General features: G+C 37.0%; 6 protein-coding genes across 12 annotated transcripts; 4 read left to right on the top strand and 2 right to left on the bottom strand.

Annotated features, from left to right (window-relative positions):
* Positions 1-19: 19 nt before the first annotated feature.
* LOC105684734 (TAR DNA-binding protein 43-like) lies at positions 20-9,182 on the top strand. 2 transcript variants are annotated; one of them, XM_012398350.3, is made up of 5 exons: positions 20-547; positions 732-901; positions 3,306-3,446; positions 4,433-5,532; positions 5,902-6,045. In XM_012398350.3, the coding sequence occupies exons 1-5, from the start codon at positions 310-312 to the stop codon at positions 5,909-5,911; spliced, it is 1,659 nt and encodes a 552-aa protein (XP_012253773.2). In that variant the 5' UTR covers positions 20-309; the 3' UTR covers positions 5,912-6,045. The 2 variants fall into 2 exon arrangements, with proteins under 2 accessions (XP_012253773.2, XP_020707296.1); XM_020851637.2 differs by lacking the exon at positions 4,433-5,532 and having other exon boundaries at positions 38-547; positions 5,902-9,182.
* Positions 9,183-9,657: 475 nt separating this feature from the next.
* Positions 9,658-14,012, bottom strand: LOC105684716 (peptidyl-alpha-hydroxyglycine alpha-amidating lyase 1). 3 transcript variants are annotated; one of them, XM_012398316.3, is made up of 7 exons: positions 13,884-14,012; positions 13,319-13,437; positions 13,035-13,233; positions 12,169-12,792; positions 11,693-12,103; positions 11,389-11,625; positions 9,658-10,643 (listed from the first exon to the last, which is right to left on the bottom strand). In XM_012398316.3, exons 2-7 carry the CDS (start codon positions 13,397-13,399, stop codon positions 10,429-10,431), a joined length of 1,767 nt encoding a protein of 588 aa, XP_012253739.2. In that variant the 5' UTR covers positions 13,400-13,437; positions 13,884-14,012; the 3' UTR covers positions 9,658-10,428. The 3 variants fall into 3 exon arrangements, with proteins under 3 accessions (XP_012253739.2, XP_012253738.2, XP_012253737.2); XM_012398315.3 differs by having other exon boundaries at positions 13,861-13,988; XM_012398314.3 differs by having other exon boundaries at positions 13,319-13,952.
* On the top strand, positions 14,009-14,998 carry LOC105684719 (protein JTB). 3 transcript variants are annotated; one of them, XM_048659233.1, is made up of 3 exons: positions 14,009-14,125; positions 14,525-14,761; positions 14,836-14,998. In XM_048659233.1, exons 1-3 carry the CDS (start codon positions 14,088-14,090, stop codon positions 14,996-14,998), a joined length of 438 nt encoding a protein of 145 aa, XP_048515190.1. In that variant the 5' UTR covers positions 14,009-14,087. The 3 variants fall into 3 exon arrangements, with proteins under 3 accessions (XP_048515190.1, XP_012253745.2, XP_048515189.1); XM_012398322.3 differs by having other exon boundaries at positions 14,076-14,276; XM_048659232.1 differs by lacking the exon at positions 14,009-14,125 and adding an exon at positions 14,139-14,276 and having other exon boundaries at positions 14,409-14,761.
* Positions 14,999-15,020: 22 nt separating this feature from the next.
* On the top strand, positions 15,021-16,794 carry LOC105684717 (glutathione S-transferase C-terminal domain-containing protein homolog). Its single transcript, XM_012398319.3, has one exon. It carries the CDS (start codon positions 15,021-15,023, stop codon positions 16,770-16,772), a length of 1,752 nt encoding a protein of 583 aa, XP_012253742.2. The 3' UTR covers positions 16,773-16,794.
* A 2,623-nt stretch (positions 16,795-19,417) lies between these two features.
* On the bottom strand, positions 19,418-24,851 carry LOC105684718 (ubiquitin-conjugating enzyme E2 R2). Its single transcript, XM_048659228.1, has 6 exons — positions 24,717-24,851; positions 23,733-24,065; positions 20,703-20,789; positions 20,148-20,245; positions 19,802-19,936; positions 19,418-19,680 (listed from the first exon to the last, which is right to left on the bottom strand). Exons 2-6 carry the CDS (start codon positions 23,904-23,906, stop codon positions 19,458-19,460), a joined length of 717 nt encoding a protein of 238 aa, XP_048515185.1. The 5' UTR covers positions 23,907-24,065; positions 24,717-24,851; the 3' UTR covers positions 19,418-19,457.
* On the top strand, positions 20,707-21,445 carry LOC125501958. 2 transcript variants are annotated; one of them, XR_007279700.1, is made up of 3 exons: positions 20,707-20,842; positions 20,935-20,980; positions 21,055-21,445. XR_007279700.1 is itself a non-coding variant. In XM_048659234.1 (3 exons), exons 1-3 carry the CDS (start codon positions 20,759-20,761, stop codon positions 21,262-21,264), a joined length of 345 nt encoding a protein of 114 aa, XP_048515191.1. In that variant the 5' UTR covers positions 20,716-20,758; the 3' UTR covers positions 21,265-21,445. The 2 variants fall into 2 exon arrangements, 1 of the variants encoding a protein (XP_048515191.1); XM_048659234.1 differs by having other exon boundaries at positions 20,716-20,842; positions 20,930-20,980.
* Positions 24,852-24,870: the final 19 nt, after the last annotated feature.

Here is a 24,870-nt window from a genome sequence, read left to right as displayed (position 1 = left end):
CGAATAGAGTTCCAATGCCTAAAGAGAATGCGCGACATGACAAAATGGCTGCTTCCGGTATCGACTCTGCTCGTCTCAAAGGAGCAGTTCCATAATCAAGGAAAGCAGGAATAGTGTAATAATGATAATCGGGAGCTAATCGTGTAGCCCGGGGGTGCATCTGTCGTGTGTGTACGTGTGTGTGTTTGTTGTGCTATTTTTCTATCCCTGGTGTTATTTTTCGCTGCAGGTTGAAAAAGAAGGAAAATATTGAAAATACCTAGCCGCTTAAAAAAATCTCCCGCATTTATCACCATCGGATCCGAGAAAATGTCGTCCTACATTCAAGTCGCTGAAGATGAGGGCGAGGAACCGATAGAATTGCCCACCGAGGACGACAGCACCTTATTACTCACAACATTATCAGCTCAGTTCCCAGGAACTTGTGGCCTAAAATACCGAAATCCAGAATCCAGGGCTATGCGTGGCGTTAGGTTGTCCGAAGGTCGTTTACACCCGCCTGAAAATGGATGGGGCAAAGCTGTTTATTTTTGCGTATTTCCAAAAGGTACGCACCTACGTATCTTTTCAATCCTCCCCTCTTACAAAGCCCCGAGAAGTATATCACCACAAATCAAATTCGGAAATATCAACTATCTGCGTTGATCCTTCTTAAATCCTTTATTTCATAATTTCAATATTTCTTCCCATAGGCAAACTAAATATTGATAATTTTTTCTTTTGAAATTCAGAGAATAAGCGCAAGTCAGATGACAACTTGGAAAATTCAACGGCGAAGACAAAACGCATGGAAACGAAGCTTCGTTGTACCGATCTTATAGTTCTTGGTCTCCCATGGAAAACGACTGAACAAAATCTTCGGGAATATTTTGAAACTTTTGGCGAAGTTCTAATGGCTCAAGTGAGTTTTCAATCAACCATTCTTATAATCAGTTCTACATCAGTATCAGGTTCTTAATTTCCACGGGATATATCCTCATTCGTTCATTCATGTACAGTTTCCTAGAAGATTGATTGCGTAGCACGAATAACCTTTTGTTTATTGACAATCCTGGCAGTTTGGCATTTCAATATCGACCTGATTATTGCTGAATTAGATAAAGGCTTTCACTTGAAGTTTTTACCCGTAACCAATATCCAAATAATTTCATCTGCCTCTTTTGTTCAAACAATAATCTTCATACAGTATGTATTGTCTCTGTATTTAGTCCATAATCTTGTACATTCTTAATTTCAAATTTATTCAGGTAAATAATAACTGGGTCATCAGGCCTATAAGTCATTCAATATCTTCCAAGTTATCTTACACCATTAATTTAATCCGACAGTTGATATTTTTAATATCAGTTCTTTTAGCTATACCACTATTTTTCCAGTCATCCCTAATTTTGTGTTATTAATGTTGTTATTGTTGCTGTTATTATCATTGTCACTAAATAACATCATCATTGTAACGATTATTATTATCAATATTCTTGTAGTTATTTTTAATGTTACTACTCCTGCTATTCATTATTATTTTTATTATTATTATTGTTGTTGTTGTTGTTGTTGTTGTTATTGTTATTATTATTATCATTGTAATTATCGTTAGTAGGGAAGAAACAAGTTAAAAAATTTACAAATTACCCAATATACACTACCGTCGGAAAATTTGAACAAGCTGATTTGTTTTTTTCATTCAAATGCTAGGTGATTTTCTAAACTGGTACCAACTTAATTTGCATACCAGTGAAAAAAAAGAACTAACAATAATTCATATATCTTACGAGTTCCTCTGCCGTAATGTCCTGTGTATTTTCACATCCTTAGATATTTTAGTGTTTTCGCAAAATGGTAAACCGCTTGGTCAGAACCTGCCTCGTCGTCGTTGCAACCAGTTCTTGATTATATAGAAGAAGGGTCTGAGATGATAGGAAAATGGTTTCAACCTAAGTCTAAAGCACAACCTCCGATGGATCGATGGAACTTTGGATTACCAACAACTCAATATGTTCCACATACAACACGTTTGACATTTGGGGAGAAGATTACTACTTGGATGTCATGAATCGGTAAACAAACAGAAGATCAAAAAAAAAAAAAAGATAAAATGGAATCGCAAAACAAGATAACGAGCGAACGATATGATGGGAGTGGGTCTGCAGAGTGCACAAGAATCTTTACCTATTGGCTTTAGCATGTGTCTTCGGGGTTATGTCTGTCTATTGTTGGCGTGTGCTCGATCGGGTGTCCTGTGTACACGAATGTAAAGCCAGACGACGTGATTGAAAGCGTAAAGATGAGATGAAGAATGGAGACTCCGATGTACCTAAATGTGGACGTTCAAGGTCAACGATGAGAGGAGAATGAGAATATTGATGACACAGAGAAAAATGAATGGAAAAACCGAAAGGAAAGAAACATGAAACAATAGCGAGAGAAAGGAAAAAAAAGGAGAGCGAAAGATAGGAGAGGATGGTGAGGATGGTGAGGATGGTGAGGATGATGATTTTGGATTGTTGGGTTGAAGATAAGGAGTTTGATAAGCTATCTGAAGAGGCTTTTTAAGAAGGAAACAATATTTTTAACTGTGTATGGCTGTGATTAGGGAAAATGTCAAATGATGCATTTGTGAACAGAGATGGTGTTGCGATTTTCAATGTCTGTGAAGTGGTCACTGATTTTTCAGGGTATCTCTACTATATCCTTATCTGATACAACATATGTCTTTGAAGAAATTTTTCACTGTCTATTGCTGAAATTCAATTTCTCCAAAAATTTATTTTCCATTTTAATTGTCCTTTCTTTGAATTAACAGTAAGACACCTCGTATGAGATTTATCTTTTACTGTCCTTTGCCGTTATTGTAACCTTGACTTTGTGTTTAAATTGCTGAAAATTTTTGGTGAGAAATGGATTGCTGCGATCAATTGTATGCATCAATATAAACTAAATATTAAAATCAACTCGTCGCGGTGCAAGCCCCTATTTGATTTGAAAAAAAAGGGAGGAACATGAAGATTTTTGTTTCCCAATTTCGCTGAAACTTATTCCGTATGTCAAGAACGATTTCCGATGGTAGTGTATGAGGATTTTCTAATTTACATGTATACCTGGCATTATAAAAATTATATGAACGCGTGTAAAATGACTGTGTTTCTGGATGTGCCTGTAACACCTCTACTGCCATAATGACCAGCTGTCTTTGGTTCGTTCTCTGCAGCCACCTATCATACATTCAAATTTTCTATACTTATAAATAGCCACCTATCGAAAATGGCATAATATTATGTCTTACTCATTGATTTTATTTGATCCGACAGGTGAAAAAGGACGCAAAATCTGGGCAGAGCAAGGGGTTTGGCTTCATTAGATTTGGTAGCTATGAATCGCAGCTGAGGTGCCTCGCTCAACGGCATATGATTGATGGAAGATGGTGCGACGTCAAGGTCCCAAATAGCAAGGTAAAATAATCAATACATCTTGAGATTAGATCTGTAGTAATTCGTATGTACATATACACAGTGTAAGTGCACACTTCATTGAGACAATTTTCAACCTTTGTCAAGCCTGGTATCCAACTTTTTTATTTTCATATGTGTACATCGTATAATTGTAGTCCGTACAGTTTGAGATTCAATTGTACGAGTGGCTGAGAATCTGCGTGTGAGTTTAAAATGAGAAAGTCTGAGAGCGTGAAAAAAGTGAGCACAAAAATCCAAACATAGAAGACAGTGATTCAAATGACTGGTGAAACAATGAAGTTAAATGACCATTGTTATCATCGATCAGTTCGGCAACAAACTGTAGCTACTGTAGATCATATTCAACTTTCAATTCTGACGATATATTATGCGCAAATTGCGGCATACAATAAGACAGCCAAAACGTTTCTATTACTTTACAAGTTTAATTCTTCCCACACATCTGATTATACTTCGTAATCTTCGTTTACTGGTTTTCCCTAATGTGTATGCATCATCTAATGGTTTGAATCGGTAATCGATATTAGAGCGATGCATAGCATCGATACCAAGCTAAATGTGCCATGGGGTCCATAGCTGCGTTTGTTTGTATTAATATTTGTATAGTGTGGTTTTTTATATTCAACTATATGTAGAATGAGTGGGTGATAAAGTTACAATATGTGTGTACAGGAGTGCTGTATGAAAATAATGCCATTTTACATGTACCTATAATATACCTATGTTCTTAAGTATTGCAATAGTCAACAGGTTATCAGTGACGTGTAATGCAAAGTGAGAGTCTGCGTGTTGAGTATGCAAGCATGCGAATGAAACAGAAATATGGATGTTGATTGTTGCTGGAAAAAAAATACCAAATAGAGTTGAATTTACTTGAGTTATGTAAGTTACAAAAACAAAACTAAGAAAAGTAAAAACAGTTTCCGTTTTAAGATATTGTCGAGCGCCGGTGTGTCTGGTTACAGAATATTGACGGTATAATGATGGCTCGTCAGTATGACATGAGCAATAACAGCCACGCCGAGTGCTATCATCCGATACCTGTCCACACGCCAACAAACCGTCGTTTCCATAACAACCCTAAGTCACATTCGTCAACTTTTGTGAGCTCGCATGCGACAACAAAGGGACTGATGTCTTCATCATCGAGGAACAGCAACTTAGAAGTGACCGGAAATGACTACAATTCTAATACTCCTCTCCCAATGGCAATGCCTATGGCCATGTCCATACCTCTTCCCGTTCATCTGCCTATGGCACTTCCCCTCCCATTGCCCACTTTATCATCAAATTCCATAGCCTCTTGTACAAATGTTAGATATGATTCAAGTTATGATTATCGTCCGACGCACTACCCTTCATATCCACCAAACTACCCTTGCGACGAGGATAAATACAAGCAGTACGGTTCTGGAAATGGATGCGATGGCTACGAGGTCTACGAGGGTGTGTATGAGAAACCATATTCTGCATACGGAATAAATGTGACGACTACAAGTTTGGAAAATATGTACAATACATCGCATTATGAATCGAGAGGTGCAGGGATAAATGGAAGTACATCGTCAGCACCACAAGTTCAGGCTCCTTATCGCCAACAGGATCACCAAGACTACCAGCGATATGGCGATTATTATCATGGGGTTGGTATTGAAAATAATACCGAGCGGGGGAGGTATAATAGCAATCATAATAATTCGGATGGTTATGAGCGGTCGGTGACGTCTTACGTATACGGTGGGACGGAAAGTAGATATACAAATAATCATCATTACAATGTCGGTTCGATTATTGACTCAAGGACGTCGTCCTCTTCTTCCTCATCAATCAATGAGGGAAGAGGAGAACCCAGATTTCACAATCACAATCAATATCGTCATCATATTCAAGCTCGACAGAAGCACAGACCTTTGGCGGATGACAGAAAAGAATCTGGGCGCCACAAGGCACTCTCAGAAGCAGGAAAATCAGAGACACGGTATCAAAATAGTGCAAAGGAAAACTACTATGACCGTTACTACAAACATCGACCTTCCAGGGATCATTGCATCGCTGAACTACCAAGGTACAGCAGAGATGGAACTGATGAAGAATTTTGAGAGCAAATTACATGTAATTTAAGACTAATTAAGGCGCTGGTGATTATGTATCACCATATAGGGACCGTTAAAGGGTTCCTATGTATTGCAATCTCCCTCTCTCCTGCTCTCTCTCTCTCTCCCTCTTTCTCTCTCAGCTCGCAGATTTTCTGACATTTTGTTAAACTAGCATCACTTTCATCTTTCTTTATGATGCACTGAAATTCTAGTCGATTAGTTCTTCGGTAAATATACAAGTGCACAGGTAGGACCGCCTATTTTTAGAATGTTTAGAGTTAACAATAATTCAATGGCACGTTAAAAGATGCACTGACGTTTTTATTTTGTGCACATAGGAGGGAATGATCCAACAAGTACCATGCAAGGTATTCGTGGGCCGTTGCACGGAGGATTTAACAGCGGATGACCTGCGTGAATATTTCTCCAAATTTGGCGAAGTTACAGACGTATTTATACCGAAGCCCTTCCGTGCATTTTCATTTGTTACATTCCTCGATCCAGAGGTAGCGCAATCTCTATGTGGCGAGGATCATATCATAAAGGGTGTATCGGTCCACGTTTCAAACGCAGCACCAAAGTCTGAAAGCAATAATAGAAATTTTAATAACCAAATGAATTCAAATATGAGAAACAGAGGAGGAGGCGGAGGCGGTGGTGGTGGCGGCGGAGGTGGTGGTAGCGGAGGAGGTGGTGGAGGAATGCAGGCTGGTCCAATCGATGGGAATATGCAAGGAAATTATCAAGGGAATCGTTACATGGGCCACTCTGGCAATAATATGGGACCTAATGGATGGAGTAACCCTGGCAACCGAGGGAATTTGGATATGCCTAACTTACAGGCATTGGGCATAACCGGTCAGAACAATGGAGGTGGTGGCGGAGGTGGCGGTGGGATGTCAAATCCCCTGACAGTGAATGGCTTGAATCTTTCCGCTCTTCCGATGAATCCCGCATTGGTAGCTGCTGCATTGAATCAGGCCTCCTGGGGTCTGATAGGAAATTTACAAAACCAGGGAAATGATCAGGGCTATTCTAACCAGCCAGGACCACCAGGACAGCCACCTTCAGGTAATAATACTTTGGGAAATTCTGGTAATTCCGGTTTTTTAAGCTGGATGAACCAGGGTGGAGGAGGTGGCGGAGGAGCAGGTAGTGGAGCAGGTGATGGAAATACTGGAAACCCTGCAACAGGAGGTGGCGGTCCTGGACCAAATAATCCCAACGCATCGCAAGGCGCTTGGCAAAATCATCCAGGACAGCGGGATCAAAAGTCAAATACTTTTCTCAAGTACGAGTAGTGATTTTTACACAAGTAAGAAAATGTTTTCCTATGCATGATAAGGGAGTTTGGAAGATTCGAGGTTCTCAATGTGATTGAACAATGTCAAATGAGGGTGGATAGGTAAGCTTGGATCAGGATTAAATATATTAGCTTTTTTTTGTTTGTCGGTGCAAAATTTTTTAAGATTCAGACGGTTTTTGGGAAGTGTACTTTTCCAATGGGTCGAAATGAGTTTAGTTGCAGCGGATACAAGCATTTTATTTGAACGGCTGCCCTCTCCTTTGTAAAGTATTAGGATTTAAAATCTCAGCTACTTCCTAATAAAGAATTAAGTAAATGCGATCGGAGACAAAGTATAATGTAATAAATAGAGTGAATATATTGTGTGTGGATATACTAGGGATGTTGATTTAATCCCTTGATATAATATATATTTATATATATATTATAGATATACATATAGATATATATATCTATATCCGACAAGATGAATCTTGATCGTTGGACTTGTTGATTTACACAATTTCATTTGTAAACACGACGAGCATCTTGACTTTGAAATTACTCGATTACGACAAAATGGACATCCACTGCCCAAAAAATATTTTTGTAGTATTCATTATTTCAAAAATGACGAACAAATTTTTATCAGAACATGAATACACACCAGAAACTATCAATAAGTAATAATGAGGTATTCTCATTGTTTTACTTCTTTTTTTTTTCTCATTCAGCACGTCGTGTTAATGTATGAACGAAGAAAAAAAACATTGAGAATAACAGTAACAACTGAAAAATAATTAAATGTAAATTAAGAAGATGCTATAAATATACATACTACATTGCGTAAAAGAAAGTTTTAGCGTTATTAGGATATTTACAGCGATAACATTGATTACTTATAATAAAAATTAATGATAATAATAATGGTAATGCTAATAATAATGGTAATGACAATGACAACGATAAAACAGATTTGCTTGTGCTCATGCGAGAATGAATATCAGGAAAGAGTATCGTTCAATGTTACCACTTGAGAATTGCTATGAGTATGGAAAGAGAAGTCAGAATGATTGATCGGAAGGATAAATTAGATATTGAAGTGGAATGATTAATGTTAGAAACAATGATGATGAATTCATACAGAGATAAACTCTTACATACAAAAATATGTGACAACAAGAGTTTATTATACTGCAAATAAAAATCTGGTCGATTTCAACTAGTTTGTTGAAATCATAACAACGTTATGATTTCGCACGGTAAAAATGTCATTTTAATACATACATAGAATTGTATGTGAATGTGGCATAAATATAGATATTTACTTGTGTGTCTTCAAAATGTTGTATAAAACATAACACCGGCAAGTGAATCGATCATTAATTGAGTTCGAATTTAATTTTGACCACAATCACAGTGCTGCAGTAAAGTACTTGCTTTGATTTGTTGATAATAATGATGAAAGAAAAAGATAAAACAAAGAAAAGAGAAACGGAGAAGAATTTTTTTTAATATACCTATATATGCATGCATATTACACTGCATTAAATTAGTTTGGCTAATTGTTGAATAATATTGATATTTACGTTGCTCGTGTTATAATCATAATTACTATTATCATCATTATTACGTTTGCCATCATCATTGACAATATAATTTTTATTATTTGTTCTATTAATAATATCGTCATTATCATCATCGTCATTATTATTATCATCATTATCATTGTAATTATTAATATCGTCATCGCATCGTTGTTCTAATTATTATCATTATTATTGTTATTATTGTGACTTGATATGGAAAAAATAGAAGTATAATATTTCCAACTTTACCAATAATTAAGAAATCAAATGGATAAAATGATTAGCTACTACTGCAGTTGTGAAAGAGTTTATCGGAATGAAGCGAATTATGATGATAGTAACTTAACGTACGATTGTCTGTACAAGATATTTTATGTGTGACGACATCGTCGTGATCATACCATCATAGTGAACGAATAATCGTCATCAAGATATTATTTGCATGACTATCTTAAAGAGAACAAAAAAAAGCAACAACCCATCGCGCGTCATGTAAATATTAAAAGAAAAGGGAATACTTGTGTGTGAGATAGATCGTAAATGAGTAATAAAGTTAATAAATTAATAAAGTTAAAAAATAAATAAATAACGTAATGAATCGACGCGTGTTAATGAAAGAAAGAAGCGTGCGGTGGGTGTGCGAAGAGTGGTTGAAAAACAAAAATAATTCAATATTAAGAATATATATGATTTATAGGGTTATTATATTATAACAATTTAAATAATAAAGTAATGTGAGAACTGATATCATGGCCCACCTATTTCGAAGACAGTTCTTTTCATTCCTTCTGTTTGTTTTCATCTCTTAATTTTGAACTCTGATTAAAGATCTCTGAACTTTGCGCTCCACAATTGCGATAGTCAGTGATAATGTGGGAGACATCAGACGAGGTAAAACATCAAGTAAAATATCCTTTGCTCCTTTTTACTTCAAGACTGGCTGAGAGTGAAATCTTTCATCTCATTTGGACTTGCCGCTTTTAATCATTGCACATTGATGCAAGAATAACTGAGCGGACAGGTTCATTGCACCTGATGCTCTGGACGAGAGAAAAGCAAGGAGCTATTTTCTGTTCCCTACAACCGATTGCGGAATTCGTATTGCAAGCATATGAGAAAGATGATGTCTCTGCGTGAGTTAAGCCTATTCGGCTGCTACGGAAAATTCGTCCCAGGCAAATAACTAACTTGGGTGGTTTTTAATCAATGAGTACATCGACTGTGGTTAGTACAAACACCAAATTTTATTGAAAATATACACTTTTGATATTATTAAAGTGTTTGTACATTAAGATTATAGGTATATAATCACGCACACTTACACAATATTGATTATTGAATATCGCAGATTTATGCATATGGGGAGGTGTTACGATATTCAGTTCAGATTGAGTACAACAATGAGTGATATTTTATGACTTACTCGAAATCTTTAGGATCGTTGTAATTGTACCAGATGATAATGGATACGATATTAGTAATAATAATAACAACAAAGTTAAGATAATGGATAGGCCGACAGGCGGATAATTGACAGAAATGACAATGAATAAATTATAAAATTCCGGGAATTTTTAATGTATATGCTGAGCTCTTACATCTTATCGCGATTTTTGCTCTCCAAATTCTTTTTACAGTGAAATAGGTGTCATAAAAATGGTCCTTATAATGTGATAAAAACAAAAACAGAAAAACAGGTGGAGTTGTCATGCATATTTACTAGAATTTTTTGAATTCCCTTCCTCCACTAAGAATTTAGAGAAGCAGAGTTTATTCAACACACCAACATTAAAAGCAATTTCCAAACAACCTTTGAAACAATTTTTGTTTTGTCGCATCGATATCTCCAAGACTCTATCGTACAAATAATTTATGGTCCATCAAATTGTTGTTTGCATGGCTAGAGTTGAAAAACTCTAAACTTATCTCTTTTATTTTGGTGGTAAGAAATTCCCCTCTTCTAAAACGTTAATAGCTATTATCTCAGATTATTAAATCATCTTGGCAAGGTCATTTTCATCATCGGAGGTCTCCGGTTCAGTGTTAAGTTTACTAAAATCTCTGGTGTTTGGTCGTTTGTCAAAAAATTTGCGACCACTAGCACCCAATTTGCTATTTCTAGATTCCAGTAAGTTTGATAATTTGAAGTTTTCCCTTCTATCAGATTCCCAGTGCATACCGGCTCGTCTCACTGTCAGCAAACACCCTGTGAATTAAAAAAAATATCCTTCAACATCTTGCATTGTGTTGGTTTTTCGTCTCATGGGATCTTTTTTTCTCTTCTTTTATTCCATACCTTAGTACTTTGCTTGGCTAGAAATTAACAGCGATCTGGTGGGAGGAAGCAAATTTTTGGATTCAAAATGGTACAATAGAGAATAGAGGAAGGAGCAAATCATAAATGCAAGAAAAAATAATAAAAAGAACGAACGGAAGTGGGCAAAAATGCATGTATATTTCTCTTAGGTAGACACAAAAGGTAAATATAATAGTAATAAAAATAGAGGTAAAAAATAAATAATGTTCACAATTAAAAGACAGTAAAAAATCGGTATACAAAATTTCGATGCTATACTTAAAGAAAAATGTTTGAAATTGTCAAGTTAGAACCGACGTTCAAATACTGCGCCGTAAAACCGTTATTCAGATAAAAAGCTAAGTCAAATATTCAACAAGAACGAAGAGTTTCGACTCCTCCGATGACAGTGTGAAAACACTAAGATTAACCACAATCGGACAATCGACACTGAATTTTTTTTTACTGATCACCTCAATTGCTAAAAATTATCTGAACAACGTACTCGGATCTTGATATCGGACGGTGAAATCTTCAGAATCTCGAGGTTTGGTGGTAACTTAACTCCTCGACGAAAATACTATTTATAGAGTTTATTGTTATTGTACTAATTTCCTGAACTCTACTTCAGCATCATCGTATCGATTGACTCTACCTCTTTTTCGGCATCTCGCAACTATGGCTGCAACGGCAACGCAGAGTGCAACAAGCACGATGGCAGCGATAACGAGCGACAAAATAATCGTTGTTGCTGTGACACCCTTTCGTACAGAATCAATAGAGTTCACGTCTGTCAGAGGAAGAGTTTCATGATGCGGAGAAGCCGAAGAAAGAATTGGTACCGAAGCATTAGATTCACTTTTCCCACTTTGCAGCGTAGAATTCGTTATATCTGATGAGACAGAGTACTAGTGTTAATAGTTGACAAATAGTGAGATCGGAAAAATTTGTATAATTACCTTGCAAAAATTTGTGCACTTTATGGGGATTCAATTCGACAACGTAAATCAATTTTCCGTCAGTCGAAACTGCTATGTCGTGTGGATTTTTCATGTCCATTCCAGGTGCGAATTGCGACTGAACTCCACCGGTGGTAACATCTATAACATATCCTCTGACGTGTGCGCCAGGGGCTGTGAATTCTGGACCGTTGACCAGGTAAATTTTTCCACTATTGTAAGCGATGCTGAATATCCTCTTCCCAATTAGAGGGTGTTTGTATTCTCGGTGAAACGTCCCATTATTAGCGTAAAAACACGTCACTCTACCGTTCTCCCTGTCCGCAACGAATACAAGATTCAAATCCTCTGCCACTGCCAACGCGTGAGGGACGAAAAAAGCGTTGGACGGAGGGTAATGAAAACGAGTCTCTGAAAAAGGTTTTCGCATAATGGATTGCGAAAAAACGCCAGCGAGTAGCTAGCTAGATACTCACCTTGGATTCCCCATTTTCGCCCCCAAGATAGAATTCGCTCTCCTTTTTCATTGAATTTTATGATCCTTGAGTTGCAGTACCCGTCGCTAACAAAAAAGTCTCCATTTTTTTCAACAGCCACATTGGTAGGTTTGCAAAATCTCTTGTTGTCATTGCCAGGCTCAAAGGCCTCACCTAACACAAGTGAGGGTCTAATTCCGTGCTCCCCATTAACACCTTCCCTCAATGTGTGCCCGTCAGCAAGTGGCAGTGCAGAATGGAGTTGTTCCTTGATCTTCTCAGAGTCTTTGGGTATATCCTTGGCGTCAAACTTCAAAACTTGGTGCAGGGCGACGTCTGTAATCCAGTAGTTACCCAAGTGATCGATAGTAAGACCGTGGGGTAGGTAGAACATACTCCTTCCCCACTCCAAGATCTTTTTGCCAGTGCTGTCAATAAGTACGATTGTGTTTTGTCTGATCGGACCCTCCTCGCGATCGAATTTCTCGTGAACATCAAACGTCACCAAGCCCCAAACGCGGTTGCCTCTGTGAAAAACTGCAACATTGCCTTGTGGATCTATCGAAACCGCAGATAACTGTCCAAACTGTATTTCAGCAGGCCATTGCTGGTCCCAAATTATATCTATAGAGATTAGAAACGAGCACGGGTCGGTAATGAAATATTTCACACTAGGAAATCGGATATACATATAATGTTATATAACAACTTTGAGATGCCTAAAAATATTTGTGATAGTAAATATAAACAAACAGAGGTCAAATGGAATTTTGTAAGCCTGATGTTTTTCCTTGACTCCTGAGTCATGACGATTATGAAATAATGAACCATATGTTGTAAGTACATTGGATAAAAATTACACCTACTTGAGTCTAATTCTTTTGGGTAAAGAACAGGAGCAGATGCAGTTTGGACAAGAGTTGGATCGATGGAAATTCCTTGGCCAAAATTTTGCGACCACTGAGGCATCTGTGGCCCTTTTTCTTTCTCTGTTCCTTCATTGTCAGAATACTCCGAGTATTCATTGTAGCCAAACTTGGCTTCAGGAAGATACCGAGCCTTTGCCTGTCGATGAAATAAACATAGTTAATTCAAACTTTATTGTACAACGGATGCAAAGATTATTAGAGTAACAAAACCAGATTCGTACCTGATAATTTGATGAGCTTTGAAATGTAGACCTGGCATATACAAGAAGTGTAAAGAACGCTGCACATTTGGAGTTTGGCATCTTGGTCTTCTTTCAATTGGACTTAGTACAGGTAAAAGCTGTTGAAAAATGATCGATTTATAGGAACTTCTTTCATCGACTATAGCAGTTTAGAGACTGAATGATAAACTGCTTGGTCTTCCCCCTTCTCTGCAGTTTGTGGCAAACTGATTACATTACATGATGAGTAAACAGCAACACATGTCAGCATTGATAACTTTTCTCTCATCTTTTAGCCACTCGGAAATAGAAAGCAAAAGAAATTCCAACTCAGCCACACTCGGTCAATTGAAGGGAGTTATCCCACAGCAGTTAATACATGTCAAATTGATGTTTGGAATCTGTTGCACTCTATCAGAACTATAAGAGCAAGATAGAATTCTATTGGCATTAACAGTTTGCCAGATTTTTTGAAACCGAAGCACATGGGAGTACGAAAAATTTCATAGGATTTTCAACCTGATGTGAAAAACGAGACATACTAATTAGTTGAAATACAATTGACCTCGTTCTATCTCATTTTATGCCGGTATTGTTTAATCAGATTCGACGACAGTAACGACAGTAGCCGTAACAGGTGGCGTCTATCGCTCACGAACTGACAGTAGTGCTCGTTGGATTCATGTGAATTGTTGATTTTGCTTTTCAACTGCGCTTGCGGCTTCGAACGGTCGAAACTCGCAGCGAGGAACGAGATCTATATAATCGAATGAGTTCGTGTGGATCGTTGACAGTGTGGCGTATGGAGTGAGTCATGACATAACCAACTATAATTAATGGTTAATTGCCATCTATTTTTTGGATATTGATGTTTAATCTCGAACTTGTCTCATGTGAACGCGATGATTGAGTCGTGCTCGAAGAAACGGATGCTACTTGGCGTATCATTCCTAGGAGGGTTCGTTTGTTCGATATTTGAATGTCGCCTTGATATAGAAAAAAATCTTAATTTCACTTGTGACTTGTCCTAATTAAACACTTATGTCTGTCCTATCAAGAGAATGTTGAATCTCTCCATTGTCTGACCTAGGCACGGATAAAACACGTCAATTCCCACAGACCTTCACTTCCAAAACGACACACGATTCTCATCATGGATGTCAATTACATTTTGTGGGTTCCTGTAGATCATTCCGTTTTTGGCAGATTGACGATATTGGTTTTAATAATCGAGAGCCATTGGACAGAAGGCAGCGATACAAAGCTGTTCATTGAGACAGTGGAGAACAATTCAACCTGCTGGCAGCGAGAGCAATACGAAGTGATATCGGCCTGTCATCCATGCACAGCGTTTGAAATTGCTAGTAAAAGCATAGGTGTTTGTATCCACACTAGTTACAAAGAAGTTCTCAAATGTAAAAACGGAGAAACCGTAACCAGGAGGTAAGAAAGCTCAGTGTAAAGAACTTGGATTGATTAAATTTAAAAATGATCAATTTTCCTCAACATTTTCACAGTTGTGATAGAGTTGCCTGGCTAGAAGAACGTCTTTTCTGGAAATTTGAGTGCTCCATGTTTGCGTTGGCAGTTTTATCCTGTATGAGTGTATTTTGGAGGGAAAACATTCTTCGACAAAGGATAGTGAGAAAAGTAGCAAAACAATTGAGAGCAAGCGTTTAAAATCTGAATTAACGAAGCAGTGATGAGTACCGATTACCTCTACCTCAGGGCAAAGTCCATTGATGATGACAATCTCTGTTTGGCTCCAATAGAAACTCTGATAACATTGTTTACTATACAATACTGTGAATCGGAGGTGAATATAAATTTAGTCTTGGATGAAGAGGAGCCTGACGAGCTGTCACATGCGGTCGACCTTTCTTGGTTCAACTATAGGATTTTAAACTCTTTAAACGATGTACCATATCATACCAGTGGCTGCAAATTTCCCACCATAGTTGTAAATGAGATAACATACGTCGCTGGTCTTTGCGCAACCTTGAGGCAAATAGTGAAAACAAAAAGCATTGATTTTCCACACTACAGCAGGTCGCTACTGGGCTTTAAAGATGCGTGTCTGTTATCGTGTTCGGAATCAAGCGTCTGGACAAGATTCTGTGAGGTTGACTTGATCTCAAGTTTGAAATCACCGTTGCTATGGTCCCTGAAAGGGGATACAAGCAGTCTTGAAATACCTGCAAGCATTGCCAGGTTTGAGTACCAAATGTCACAGCCTCTACGACTCCATAATTTATACAAGTATACCATGTCAAAAAAATTCGCAGTTGGTGGTATACCGACCAATGACAGAAGCAAGTTACTAGAACATGTTTACGCAGAAGGTCCTTACATGACCCTTGCAGACTTAATTATATTCGTGTGTGTTCATGTTTTCTTTGGTCCAGAGACTCATAGTCAGAACTTGTTGCAGGTTATACCCTTAATCACAAAATGGTACCTTAAAATTAAAGAAAGTGACGCGATTTTAGAGAGTCTGAAATGTTTCAGATTTTTGAATAAATGGAGAATTGAAAGTGGTCCAGTTACTGGTTACATTCTTCCGGACGTTGAGCACCAGAGTCTTTATAACAGTGACCCCAAAAGATACAAGCCTCGTAATCGAATTTACACCAGACAAATGGACACTGATAAATCTTTAAAGTTGATCGAGGAACTGAAGGTTGATATTTGTTTGGACTCCAAGCCTTTTGGTTACAAAATAGAATTAGACTGGAATAAAATTCCTCTCGAAGCAACTCCGGTAGGAGGAGCTTTACCAGAAAATCGTGCAAAGCGAAAATTTGAACAACTGAAAAATTTATGTCGCCCAGTAATCGCCATAGCTAAACCTGCAGATGTAATTGTAGATTTTTGTTCAGGTGGAGGCCACCTTGGAATATTAATCGCCTATTTATTGCCAAAGTGCAAAGTCATTCTTCTAGAAAACAAAGAAGAAAGTTTGAACCGGGCAAAGGAACGTGTGAAAAAACTCAAACTATCGAACGTCAAGTTTTATCAATGTAATTTAGACTATTTCAAAGGTCATTTTGACATTGGAGTGTCTCTACATGCATGCGGCGTAGCGACTGATTTAGTTATCCGTCAGTGTTTGAAACAAAATGCAATATTTATCTGCTGCCCTTGTTGTTACGGCAGCGTCCACGACTGTCACCACATAACATACCCACGTAGTGAGATATTTAGAAAAAAAATCGATACCAGAACGTACCTTGTTCTCGGTCACTCAGCTGATCAAACACACGACACGAAAAACCCTAAAACCGAACAGGGTTACAAATGCATGTCTGTTATAGATACAGACAGAAAGCTGCAAGCTGAGGAATTCGGGTACGTAGTTAGGATCGGTAAACTCGAGCCTGATAATTGTACGCCTAAAAATCATTTACTTGTCGGTGTTCCAAACGCATCGAAGAATCTTTTGTTACTGAATTGAATAAATAGAAAATTATTACATACATCCGTACTACTTTTTTCTTGATATAGTTCTCTTGAATATCCACATTTGTAACGTGGGTATGTACGTACTCGTGTATTATTACTTTCATTGAAACTGACAGAACTACCTCTCTCCAATATTTATACACAGATAAGATATTTATCTTTGAGAGCAAACTATAAAAAAAACCACTTATTTCCTTTTATTTCTTTTATTATTCCAAGTAACAACGATGGTTTCTTCATATCGACGTTGCTTCCATTTATTTCTTTTGATCACATTTATTTATTTTCATTTGCTCTCATTTGCCCGACATTATCTCCTTTGTCTTTTTCTTTATTTCTTTTTATCAACATTGTTACCATCTATCCAAAATTCTTACTAGTACAATAATAATGAATAACGTTTTCTCAACGATTTAGGATTACAAAACCTTCTTTGTTTTTCTTTCAATATCTTGATTACGATGTCCTAATTGTGTTCTATTCCGTAACTCGAATCCTATCATTTTTTCGTTAATCTTTTCTACGGTGTACTTTCATTTATTTAGTTATCACATAAATAAAAAAAATTCTATCGCGATAATAATTCAATAAATTTAATTATTTGTGAGTGCCTAATCAATTATTCTATTCATAGTTTTCCCAATGATAACATCTGAAATAATAGAATATTACTATCTACTATAATTCTGTAAATTGTTGTTTTTTTCCACCATTGTGATCTTGTTTTTTTTTCTCCATTTCTTGTATCTATTTTTCTTATAAAAATACCGTTTTTTACCAGTTTTATGAAAACTCATATCATTCTGTTTTTTGTCTTGTCATAGACACATGGTTGTTATTGAAAATTTGTTACTTTTTTCATTTGTTCACGTTACTTAGTTCGTTTTTCTTGTTTCATATCTTACTATTTTTAATGTTTTGTATTATAATATATAATTATTATAAATTATATTATTATTAACAATAAATCTAAGTTTAAAAACTACCCGGCACAACTTGTATAATAGATAGAATCGAATATACTGGGATGAATCGTATCTTATAATTTTTTTTCCATTTTTATGTTACCTCATAATATAATGATCTTCATTAATAACCTTCTAAGTTGATTAGAAATTAATTTATATCAAAAACAAATGTAAATTGAACAGGCAGGAATTAAAAAAAAGATCAAAGAAATTAGAGGATGATTGAAACTTCTGCAGGGTTAGAAATATACATGAGATCATCATTGGATTATTACAATCAATGACGACGACGATATCGACGGCAACAGTGATGCTGACGACGACGAATATGATAATAAAGTCTAGTAGTGCGAGTTTCATCCACTTTTTCTTTCAATATTTTTTTCATTGATCGTCGATTCGTAATTGATTTGTTTTGCCCATCACGTACAGGTATTATTGATTAATCTTGTTCTGTGTTCATCAACTTTTTTTATTTCAAAATCGCATGTCTCGCTGCTCGTTTCAAGAAATATACAATACATTGTAATAGTAATAATAGTAGTGGTGGTGGTGTTGGTGGTAGTAGTGGTTTAGTAGTAGTAGTAGTAGTAGTAGTAGTAGTAGTAGTAGTAGTAGTAACAGTAGCAGTAGTAGTAGTAGCAATAATACCTAAAATTTAATGTCACTACAAACGTATAATATACATGTATATTATATATAATACAATATAATATAGACCCATATTATATCATTAGACCATCAATGTATAATTATAATCTATTACAAATTCATACGGAACGAGGAAGGAAATCCTAAGATATTCGTATTTTTTTCTTCTATCCTGACGAGTAAGCGACAAAATAAAATAGCGGGTTTATGCAGACGCCTTAACTCAATTTGACTCTAATACGCGTAGACGAATAATTTCCCACCATTATATTGAATTTAATTAATGATTGACTGACGTCTGATAAATTCAAATTAAACTAAGTTGTGAGGTGACGTACCCACCATGAAAAAGAAAGATCAATACTTTCCGACTCTTGATTTTTATTGTTTGTTTTCGATTCGATTTTTTTTTCTTTTTTTTTCTAATCTGAGCAAAAGAAATCAACGCCGCAATTTCCAATAATTATCATTGAGATTTTTCGTAGCCGAATGATTTTAAATAATCATCAGAGAGTTCTCGGAACGACGACGTTGCACACAGCCTTCTTCAAATCTTGCTTCTTTCAAACAATCAAATCATCAAATCATCGCAACGAAACGTTAAGGTATCTTGGAAGAGTTAAGAGTGTCTAGTAATAACTGTTTCCGAATAGATTTATCCGGTGAGTGATGCAATGCTTCTGTTACGCTATCTGTGATACCGTGGATTCCGTTATCGAGAGTTTGTTAAGTCTCTGTTCCAGTAAATAATGGAGGTAAAAATAATGCTGGTGCTCCGAGGAATTGGTTATTTTTTAAATTTATCATTGTTTCTAGTTTTGTACAAGAGAAATTTGTTACTCATAATCCATCTCATCGTCTTATTCCTGTCGAGAACTCGAGGCGAGGATCGATTGATTCGATAATTAAATACAATAATAATGATAAAAAGTCCTATAACACAAAGAACGAAATATATCAGCGAATAGTATCAGCATCTTGCTGTTGCCTTTCTTAATATTCTCCTTTGTGATTGGTGTTGATTAGTTTTTTGTTAGAATTTTTTTTCAAGAGATGGATCACGACTCTCCATTTCCACTGTCGTCCCCATCCTCGTAATCGCTAGCGCTTAACTGATCGTCCTCGTCATCGTCGAGCTCGTACTCGTCGTCATAGAAATCTGTCATATCTAACTGCTGCTCCGCAGGTCGAGCTCGCGTTTTGATACAATAATCTTCAAGGGTCAGAGGCACTACGATTCCCTCCTTCTCAGCCTCCGTCTTAGCTGCCTGCGCCTGCTTCCTGTAGATATAGTCAAGAATACAGACTAATTTTTTGAGGTAAGTGAAAGAAGAACTTCACGTCGACGTTACGTCGAGGCGGTTGAAATTTTGAAAACTCGACTTTGACTTCGTATACACACCTGATGATGTTTTCATATTCTTTGTCTTTCCCTTTAGAGTCGCGCCAACGTCTGTACATCACCGAGGCGTCAACATTTGCGGGGCTATACGTGTTCGGCTCGTTTAACAAGGAGATCACAGAAAGGAGAATCGTCCTGAAATGTTGAAACGGAAATATAAATAATAGAGGGATACAAAACAGGAATTACTTCGACCTATCCTGATCAGATACAGACTTCTCAAGCATCGACAGCAAACGGTAGTTGGTGAATGATAAACCACAAAAGAAAAAAATGAAACTTTGAAGGGGCTCGGTTAATAAATTTTTAAATCAACGAATAATATAAAATGAACTTGATAGCTCACCTGACATTTTGCGTTGGATTCCACCTTTCGCATGGCAATTCACCGCTCTGTGGATCATCTACCGGTGGGTGTAAAATCGATATACACAAATCCCCGTTCTGGAAAATGAAATTAAAAATTAATTCTCAAAATTTTACATTATCAACGATTCTATCAAAGATTCTTGACAAATCTTAGAATCCCATTTCACGAATTGGATGAATGAGTCACGTGGCGAGGGATGACGTGCGTCACGTTTCTGGGACCGTGAACGGAAAATTTCCATTTCACATTCATCGAAGCGGGATAAAAAGAAAAATAAAAAAATAAAAAAAGAGCAAAACTTTGTGCCCATAATCGAGCCAGACGTTCTCATCCTTGTTCCAGGTGAACACTTCGGAGTGCCCAGAGCCACGTGCTAAAGGATTCACGTGTTCGGAAAGAGAATTGGGATTTGTTACACAATACATGAGCTTAGCGAAGATGAAAAGAACTATTATTTCACGGCTATTTCATTACTTTTCCGATAGTTTTGTTTGTTCGGATATAGAAAATCAATTTAATTCTTTGCTTTACCTCATAGACGTTCGGGTGCCAGACCTTTGTCATGAATCGAATGCTTGGCGGGCTGTATGGATAATCTAATGGGAACTTCATGTGCGCCTGAAACAGAAGATCGAAACGAGATTAGTGCTGGTGGAGACGAGAGACCGATGGTAAGTTCAACGATGAAATACTCAAAGATGTATTTTTCTCGACTGTTTATAATAAGAATCATCAAATATGTATCATTCTGAGTATAGATTAGGTTTATGTTTGAGCTCTTGAAAATTGGGACCAAGCATCAAGACTTGGTGAGTAAGACCAAGGGCATGAGATTAAGGAGCCGGAATGCATCATAATATCACCTACGCATCTGCCTATTCAGGTATATTCGATGTTTGGATATGGCGGGACTTCAAACGAACGAGAAAAGAGAAAAATGGAGAGAAGAAGAGCTCCGTTGCTATATTGGGATCAACTGACACGCCATTCCCAACATCTGAAACTGGTCCATAATTTCGCAGAAAACTTACGTACAATTAATTTACGTTTAACGAATGAATGGAACAACGATAGAAACTATGTGTTAAAGTGAAGTTAGAATTTGCAAATTATTTTGCGAATGCAACATCATAAAGGTAACAAGGAACGTATTTTTTATTATAAAAACAGAATTAGGCACTCGATGAAAAAGTTAGTTCGCAATTGAAGAGTATATGTGCAAAATTAAAACGAATTTTGTCAGGTAAAAGTGGAACGAAATTTGGCATAGCGAAATATAGCATGCAAATGTATTTGCTTGAATCGAATAGTCGCCTATGTATTCGAATGCATAGTGATTTTTACACTCATTGTTAGTGTGTTCTTAAATGCTATGTTAAGAATCGACAACGGCCACCGGGCCAACAGGCCAAGGACCATTCTAGTCCAATCGATTACAAACGCTGCTGCTTCTTCTGCTGCTGGCGCATTGTAACATTTATATCTACATGTATATTATAATATACACTAGAGTATAATCTACCTGAACATCATAGTCTCAAGTCTAACGTTTCTCGAACTTGATCTTCAGTTTTCTCTCTGGCACTTGAAATGAATCGAAAAAATGCATACGAATAAGTATTCTATTGTGATTGGAAATTTATTCATCTACTGGTTTACTTTTTCCTGAGTTGTATAATGGGATGAAATTGACTGCATCAATTACTTAATTATGAGAAGAAGAAAAAACAAACAGAAAACTGAAAACGGAATCAAATTTAGAATCAGAATAAGAATCAGCAGCGGTAGGAGCAACGTTTATTGATCGCGAGTTGGCCCTGGCCCAAATATCCTTCGGGACCCCCGCAGGAGCAGCCTACTTTCCCGCAAAGTATACATACATACAGGTGATCCTCTACACCTTTTCATTTTTTCCGCTCCACACTTGCTACTCTCGACTCTGATATAAATATGTGCATTATCGTCCTTTTACACCTGTAACGTCTATTTCGAACATAGGTATCGTTGATTTGTCGTGAATGGATATCAAAGTTTTATCGTAGATCAGAGATCGGGGACGAAATTAGACATTTTTTTTGTTTTCAAATTAACACCACGGCAACTCAGTTTGTTAAGGTACATCGTGATTTATTGTTACATCGAAGAGACAACGAAGTAGGAAGTACTGTAAGGTAATAATAATAGATTGACGAGCATATTGTAAGAACGCTTTCTAAACCACTTTCGTGTCTATAACTATATCCATAGGTAGATGAATACTACGTAAAGTAGGATAAGTCGTTGCTTGCAAAGCTGGTTCGATGTTACTTGTGTAGCTTTGTTATACGTACATGCTCGGCTAGTTGAATTCTCAAAGTTCAGATAAATCCATTAATTAGATTAAATGAATATACCGTTTCTCTTTTCTCATAGAATGGGATTATTCAAGTGTACTTCTCATCAGGTTCCTGTCTCCTTTCGAATAAAATTCGTGTTCATAATTGGTAAAAAGAATTAAAAGGCTAAAAAGCAAATAAAATAATGCGATTTTGTTACCAAAGATTTAGGTCATCGATTTACGGAGTTTAAATTTAATCGAAATTCGATTAGATTTATCGCAAAGTTGTCATCGATATGATTCGAGAGTTGATAGGTATAAACAAAAGAAAATCGATGTGACATGGCGGTGCTTAATTTGATTCTTGGATACAATTCGAACGAATCTGTCGATGTAAATGGCGAAACGATATGTGAACAGGGCAAATAATTGAGAAATCCGCGGTATGTTAACGTTATAGCTATTTCGTATTTTGCATGCGTTAGTGAATTTTACCATGATTTATATATTTACGAAACGAAGGTCAGCGAACAACGGTTTCAAGGTCTTCTTTATAGCACGTCACACAAAGCTCGTTCTAGAATCGTTGAATATTAGGAAAACTATACCAAAGCCATTTAAAACAACAGTGTCGGCGATTAAGGACGAGTAGAAAGAAGGAGCACCACGCTAAGGAAGAAATAAAGAATCAAGCGTCTGTGAAATAGGTAACACGATGATCATGTTCCATCGGAATCCATTCGGTACACCAGGCGCAATTTCTATGTTTTAGAACAAAGAGGAGGAGAAAAAAAGGCAAAAAAGAAAATTGCTAGTTTTGCGAAGTACAAAGTGACGTTAGCAACGCGTGAACGATTGTTTAGTAGTTCGCTATGCGCGGAGAAGGAAGAGGAGATATGAAATGGAAAAAAGTAATAATGGAATTATCAAAATCAAAATTGCGCTACGCAACTGTCTAGTAAAAGGGTCCAGAATCGCACGAGACGGTATGCGTATATTAGGAACACAACAAATATGACCAAGATATTATTTAAAGAGCGTAGAAAGCTGGCGCAAGGTATTCTGGGTAGAAGGACATATGACGATCGGATGAACGGTATGCCTACCACATATCACGTTGAAGTTGAAACTTTTTCAGATTTTGCGATTAATTCGGAATTAAAAGAACCTTGCAGCCGGTGTGCACGGTGGGAACTTTTCATTGAGGACAAATAACTGTCGACTATTTGTACCAACGAACTAACCTTGAAATATCCTCCTTGATACAGGGTGTCTGGTGGCCCGAAAATCGCCACTTCCCACTCGAACATGTTGTCCTCGTTTACGAGCTTCACTCTAAATCCCTCAACTGGCTCTTCCTGTAAGCTTTTGTATTCCAGGGCAAGAGCCCTTAAAGCGCTACTCGTAGGTTGCGCCATTTCGATTTAAAAATTCACACAATTAAAGGTAAGCCTTCCCCTCTTTCTTTTTCTTTTTATTTGTCTTCTCTTCACTCTGTAGCGCACCTCTAGTGTCGTTGTTTTTCTTTTTCTTCTTAGTTATTTTTGTTGTTGTTATTATTATTTGCTTATTTCACTCTAAACAGACCGGAGTTGAAAAAAATATATATATATATTATTTATAATATGCTAACACTGAAAAAATTCGCTACGTCTCTATCGCTCACTTTCCTATATTTTTTATATGTATTCTTTGCAACGTACGAACACAGAATTTATATTACGAATCTATTGTTGACATATCAAGTCAATATTTCACACAACACTCACGGCGATAACGACGTGCGTTTCAAAATTTTCTTTTCTTTTTAACTCCCTTGATTGGTTATGAACCACTAACAGCAACGCTTTTTCTTTTTTCAGTGCTCCTCTACGTACGGTTCTCTACTTTATCTATTTGTCAACAATATGCGCATCAAAAAAAATTATATTCGAACAAAGAAAATAATTATTCTCGTTCTCTCCTTTATCTGGTCTCAAAGACACTGTTACTTTTTTCAGACTCTTCGATACGATTACATCCGAGAATAACGCAAATTACAACCGAATACGACGAGTCTATTTTGTACGTAGAAGAAACGACACACCATGCACCTTCATCAACGGTCCTACCCGATGGAGATTTATCACGTTAAAACAGCTGGTTCTGTGCTTGTTGCCTTGGAGGCAATGGCTGGATGGATGGATGTTGGATGGATGGAGATCACGATCGGTGGCTCGCTAACTCACTTGACTTGGAAACTATCGTTGCTGCTGCTGGTGCTGCTTGCTGCTTATTTGCCTGTCTGTCTGCCTGCTGCTGCTGCTTTGCTTCCCTTGCTTTTTCTATTGCTTTACGTTCTTTACTTCATTGCACGAGAATCTCAGGGTACAACTGTCGTCA

The sequence above is a fragment of the Athalia rosae genome, chromosome 7, assembly GCF_917208135.1.
Source record: "Athalia rosae chromosome 7, iyAthRosa1.1, whole genome shotgun sequence".
Lineage (NCBI taxonomy): Eukaryota > Metazoa > Arthropoda > Insecta > Hymenoptera > Athaliidae > Athalia > Athalia rosae.
This window is presented reverse-complemented; position numbering and strand designations above follow the sequence as displayed.

Bases quoted from the DNA above. Each gene is read 5' to 3' on its own strand.
- LOC105684734 (XM_012398350.3), top strand. From the start codon at position 310: ATGTCGTCCTACATTCAAGTCGCTGAAGATGAGGGCGAGGAACCGATA. The intron at 548-731 runs GTACGCACCTAC...TTTGAAATTCAG, and splicing joins TTTTTGCGTATTTCCAAAAG to AGAATAAGCGCAAGTCAGAT. The intron at 902-3,305 runs GTGAGTTTTCAA...TTGATCCGACAG, and splicing joins GCGAAGTTCTAATGGCTCAA to GTGAAAAAGGACGCAAAATC.
- LOC105684716 (XM_012398316.3), bottom strand. From the start codon at position 13,399: ATGCCAAACTCCAAATGTGCAGCGTTCTTTACACTTCTTGTATATGCC. The intron at 13,234-13,318 runs GTACGAATCTGG...TTTCATCGACAG, and splicing joins AAAGCTCATCAAATTATCAG to GCAAAGGCTCGGTATCTTCC. The intron at 12,104-12,168 runs GTGAGTATCTAG...AACCTTTTTCAG, and splicing joins GCGAAAATGGGGAATCCAAG to AGACTCGTTTTCATTACCCT.
- LOC105684719 (XM_012398322.3), top strand. From the start codon at position 14,221: ATGATTGAGTCGTGCTCGAAGAAACGGATGCTACTTGGCGTATCATTC. The intron at 14,277-14,524 runs GTTCGTTTGTTC...CGTTTTTGGCAG, and splicing joins GGCGTATCATTCCTAGGAGG to ATTGACGATATTGGTTTTAA. The intron at 14,762-14,835 runs GTAAGAAAGCTC...ACATTTTCACAG, and splicing joins GGAGAAACCGTAACCAGGAG to TTGTGATAGAGTTGCCTGGC.
- LOC105684717 (XM_012398319.3), top strand. From the start codon at position 15,021: ATGAGTACCGATTACCTCTACCTCAGGGCAAAGTCCATTGATGATGAC.
- LOC125501958 (XM_048659234.1), top strand. From the start codon at position 20,759: ATGGATAATCTAATGGGAACTTCATGTGCGCCTGAAACAGAAGATCGA. The intron at 20,843-20,929 runs GTAAGTTCAACG...TTCTGAGTATAG, and splicing joins GTGGAGACGAGAGACCGATG to ATTAGGTTTATGTTTGAGCT. The intron at 20,981-21,054 runs GTGAGTAAGACC...CTGCCTATTCAG, and splicing joins GGACCAAGCATCAAGACTTG to GTATATTCGATGTTTGGATA.
- LOC105684718 (XM_048659228.1), bottom strand. From the start codon at position 23,906: ATGGCGCAACCTACGAGTAGCGCTTTAAGGGCTCTTGCCCTGGAATAC. The intron at 20,246-20,702 runs GTAAAGCAAAGA...TTCATTTTCCAG, and splicing joins GGCACCCGAACGTCTATGAG to AACGGGGATTTGTGTATATC. The intron at 19,681-19,801 runs GTGTGTATACGA...CTATATCTACAG, and splicing joins GAATATGAAAACATCATCAG to GAAGCAGGCGCAGGCAGCTA.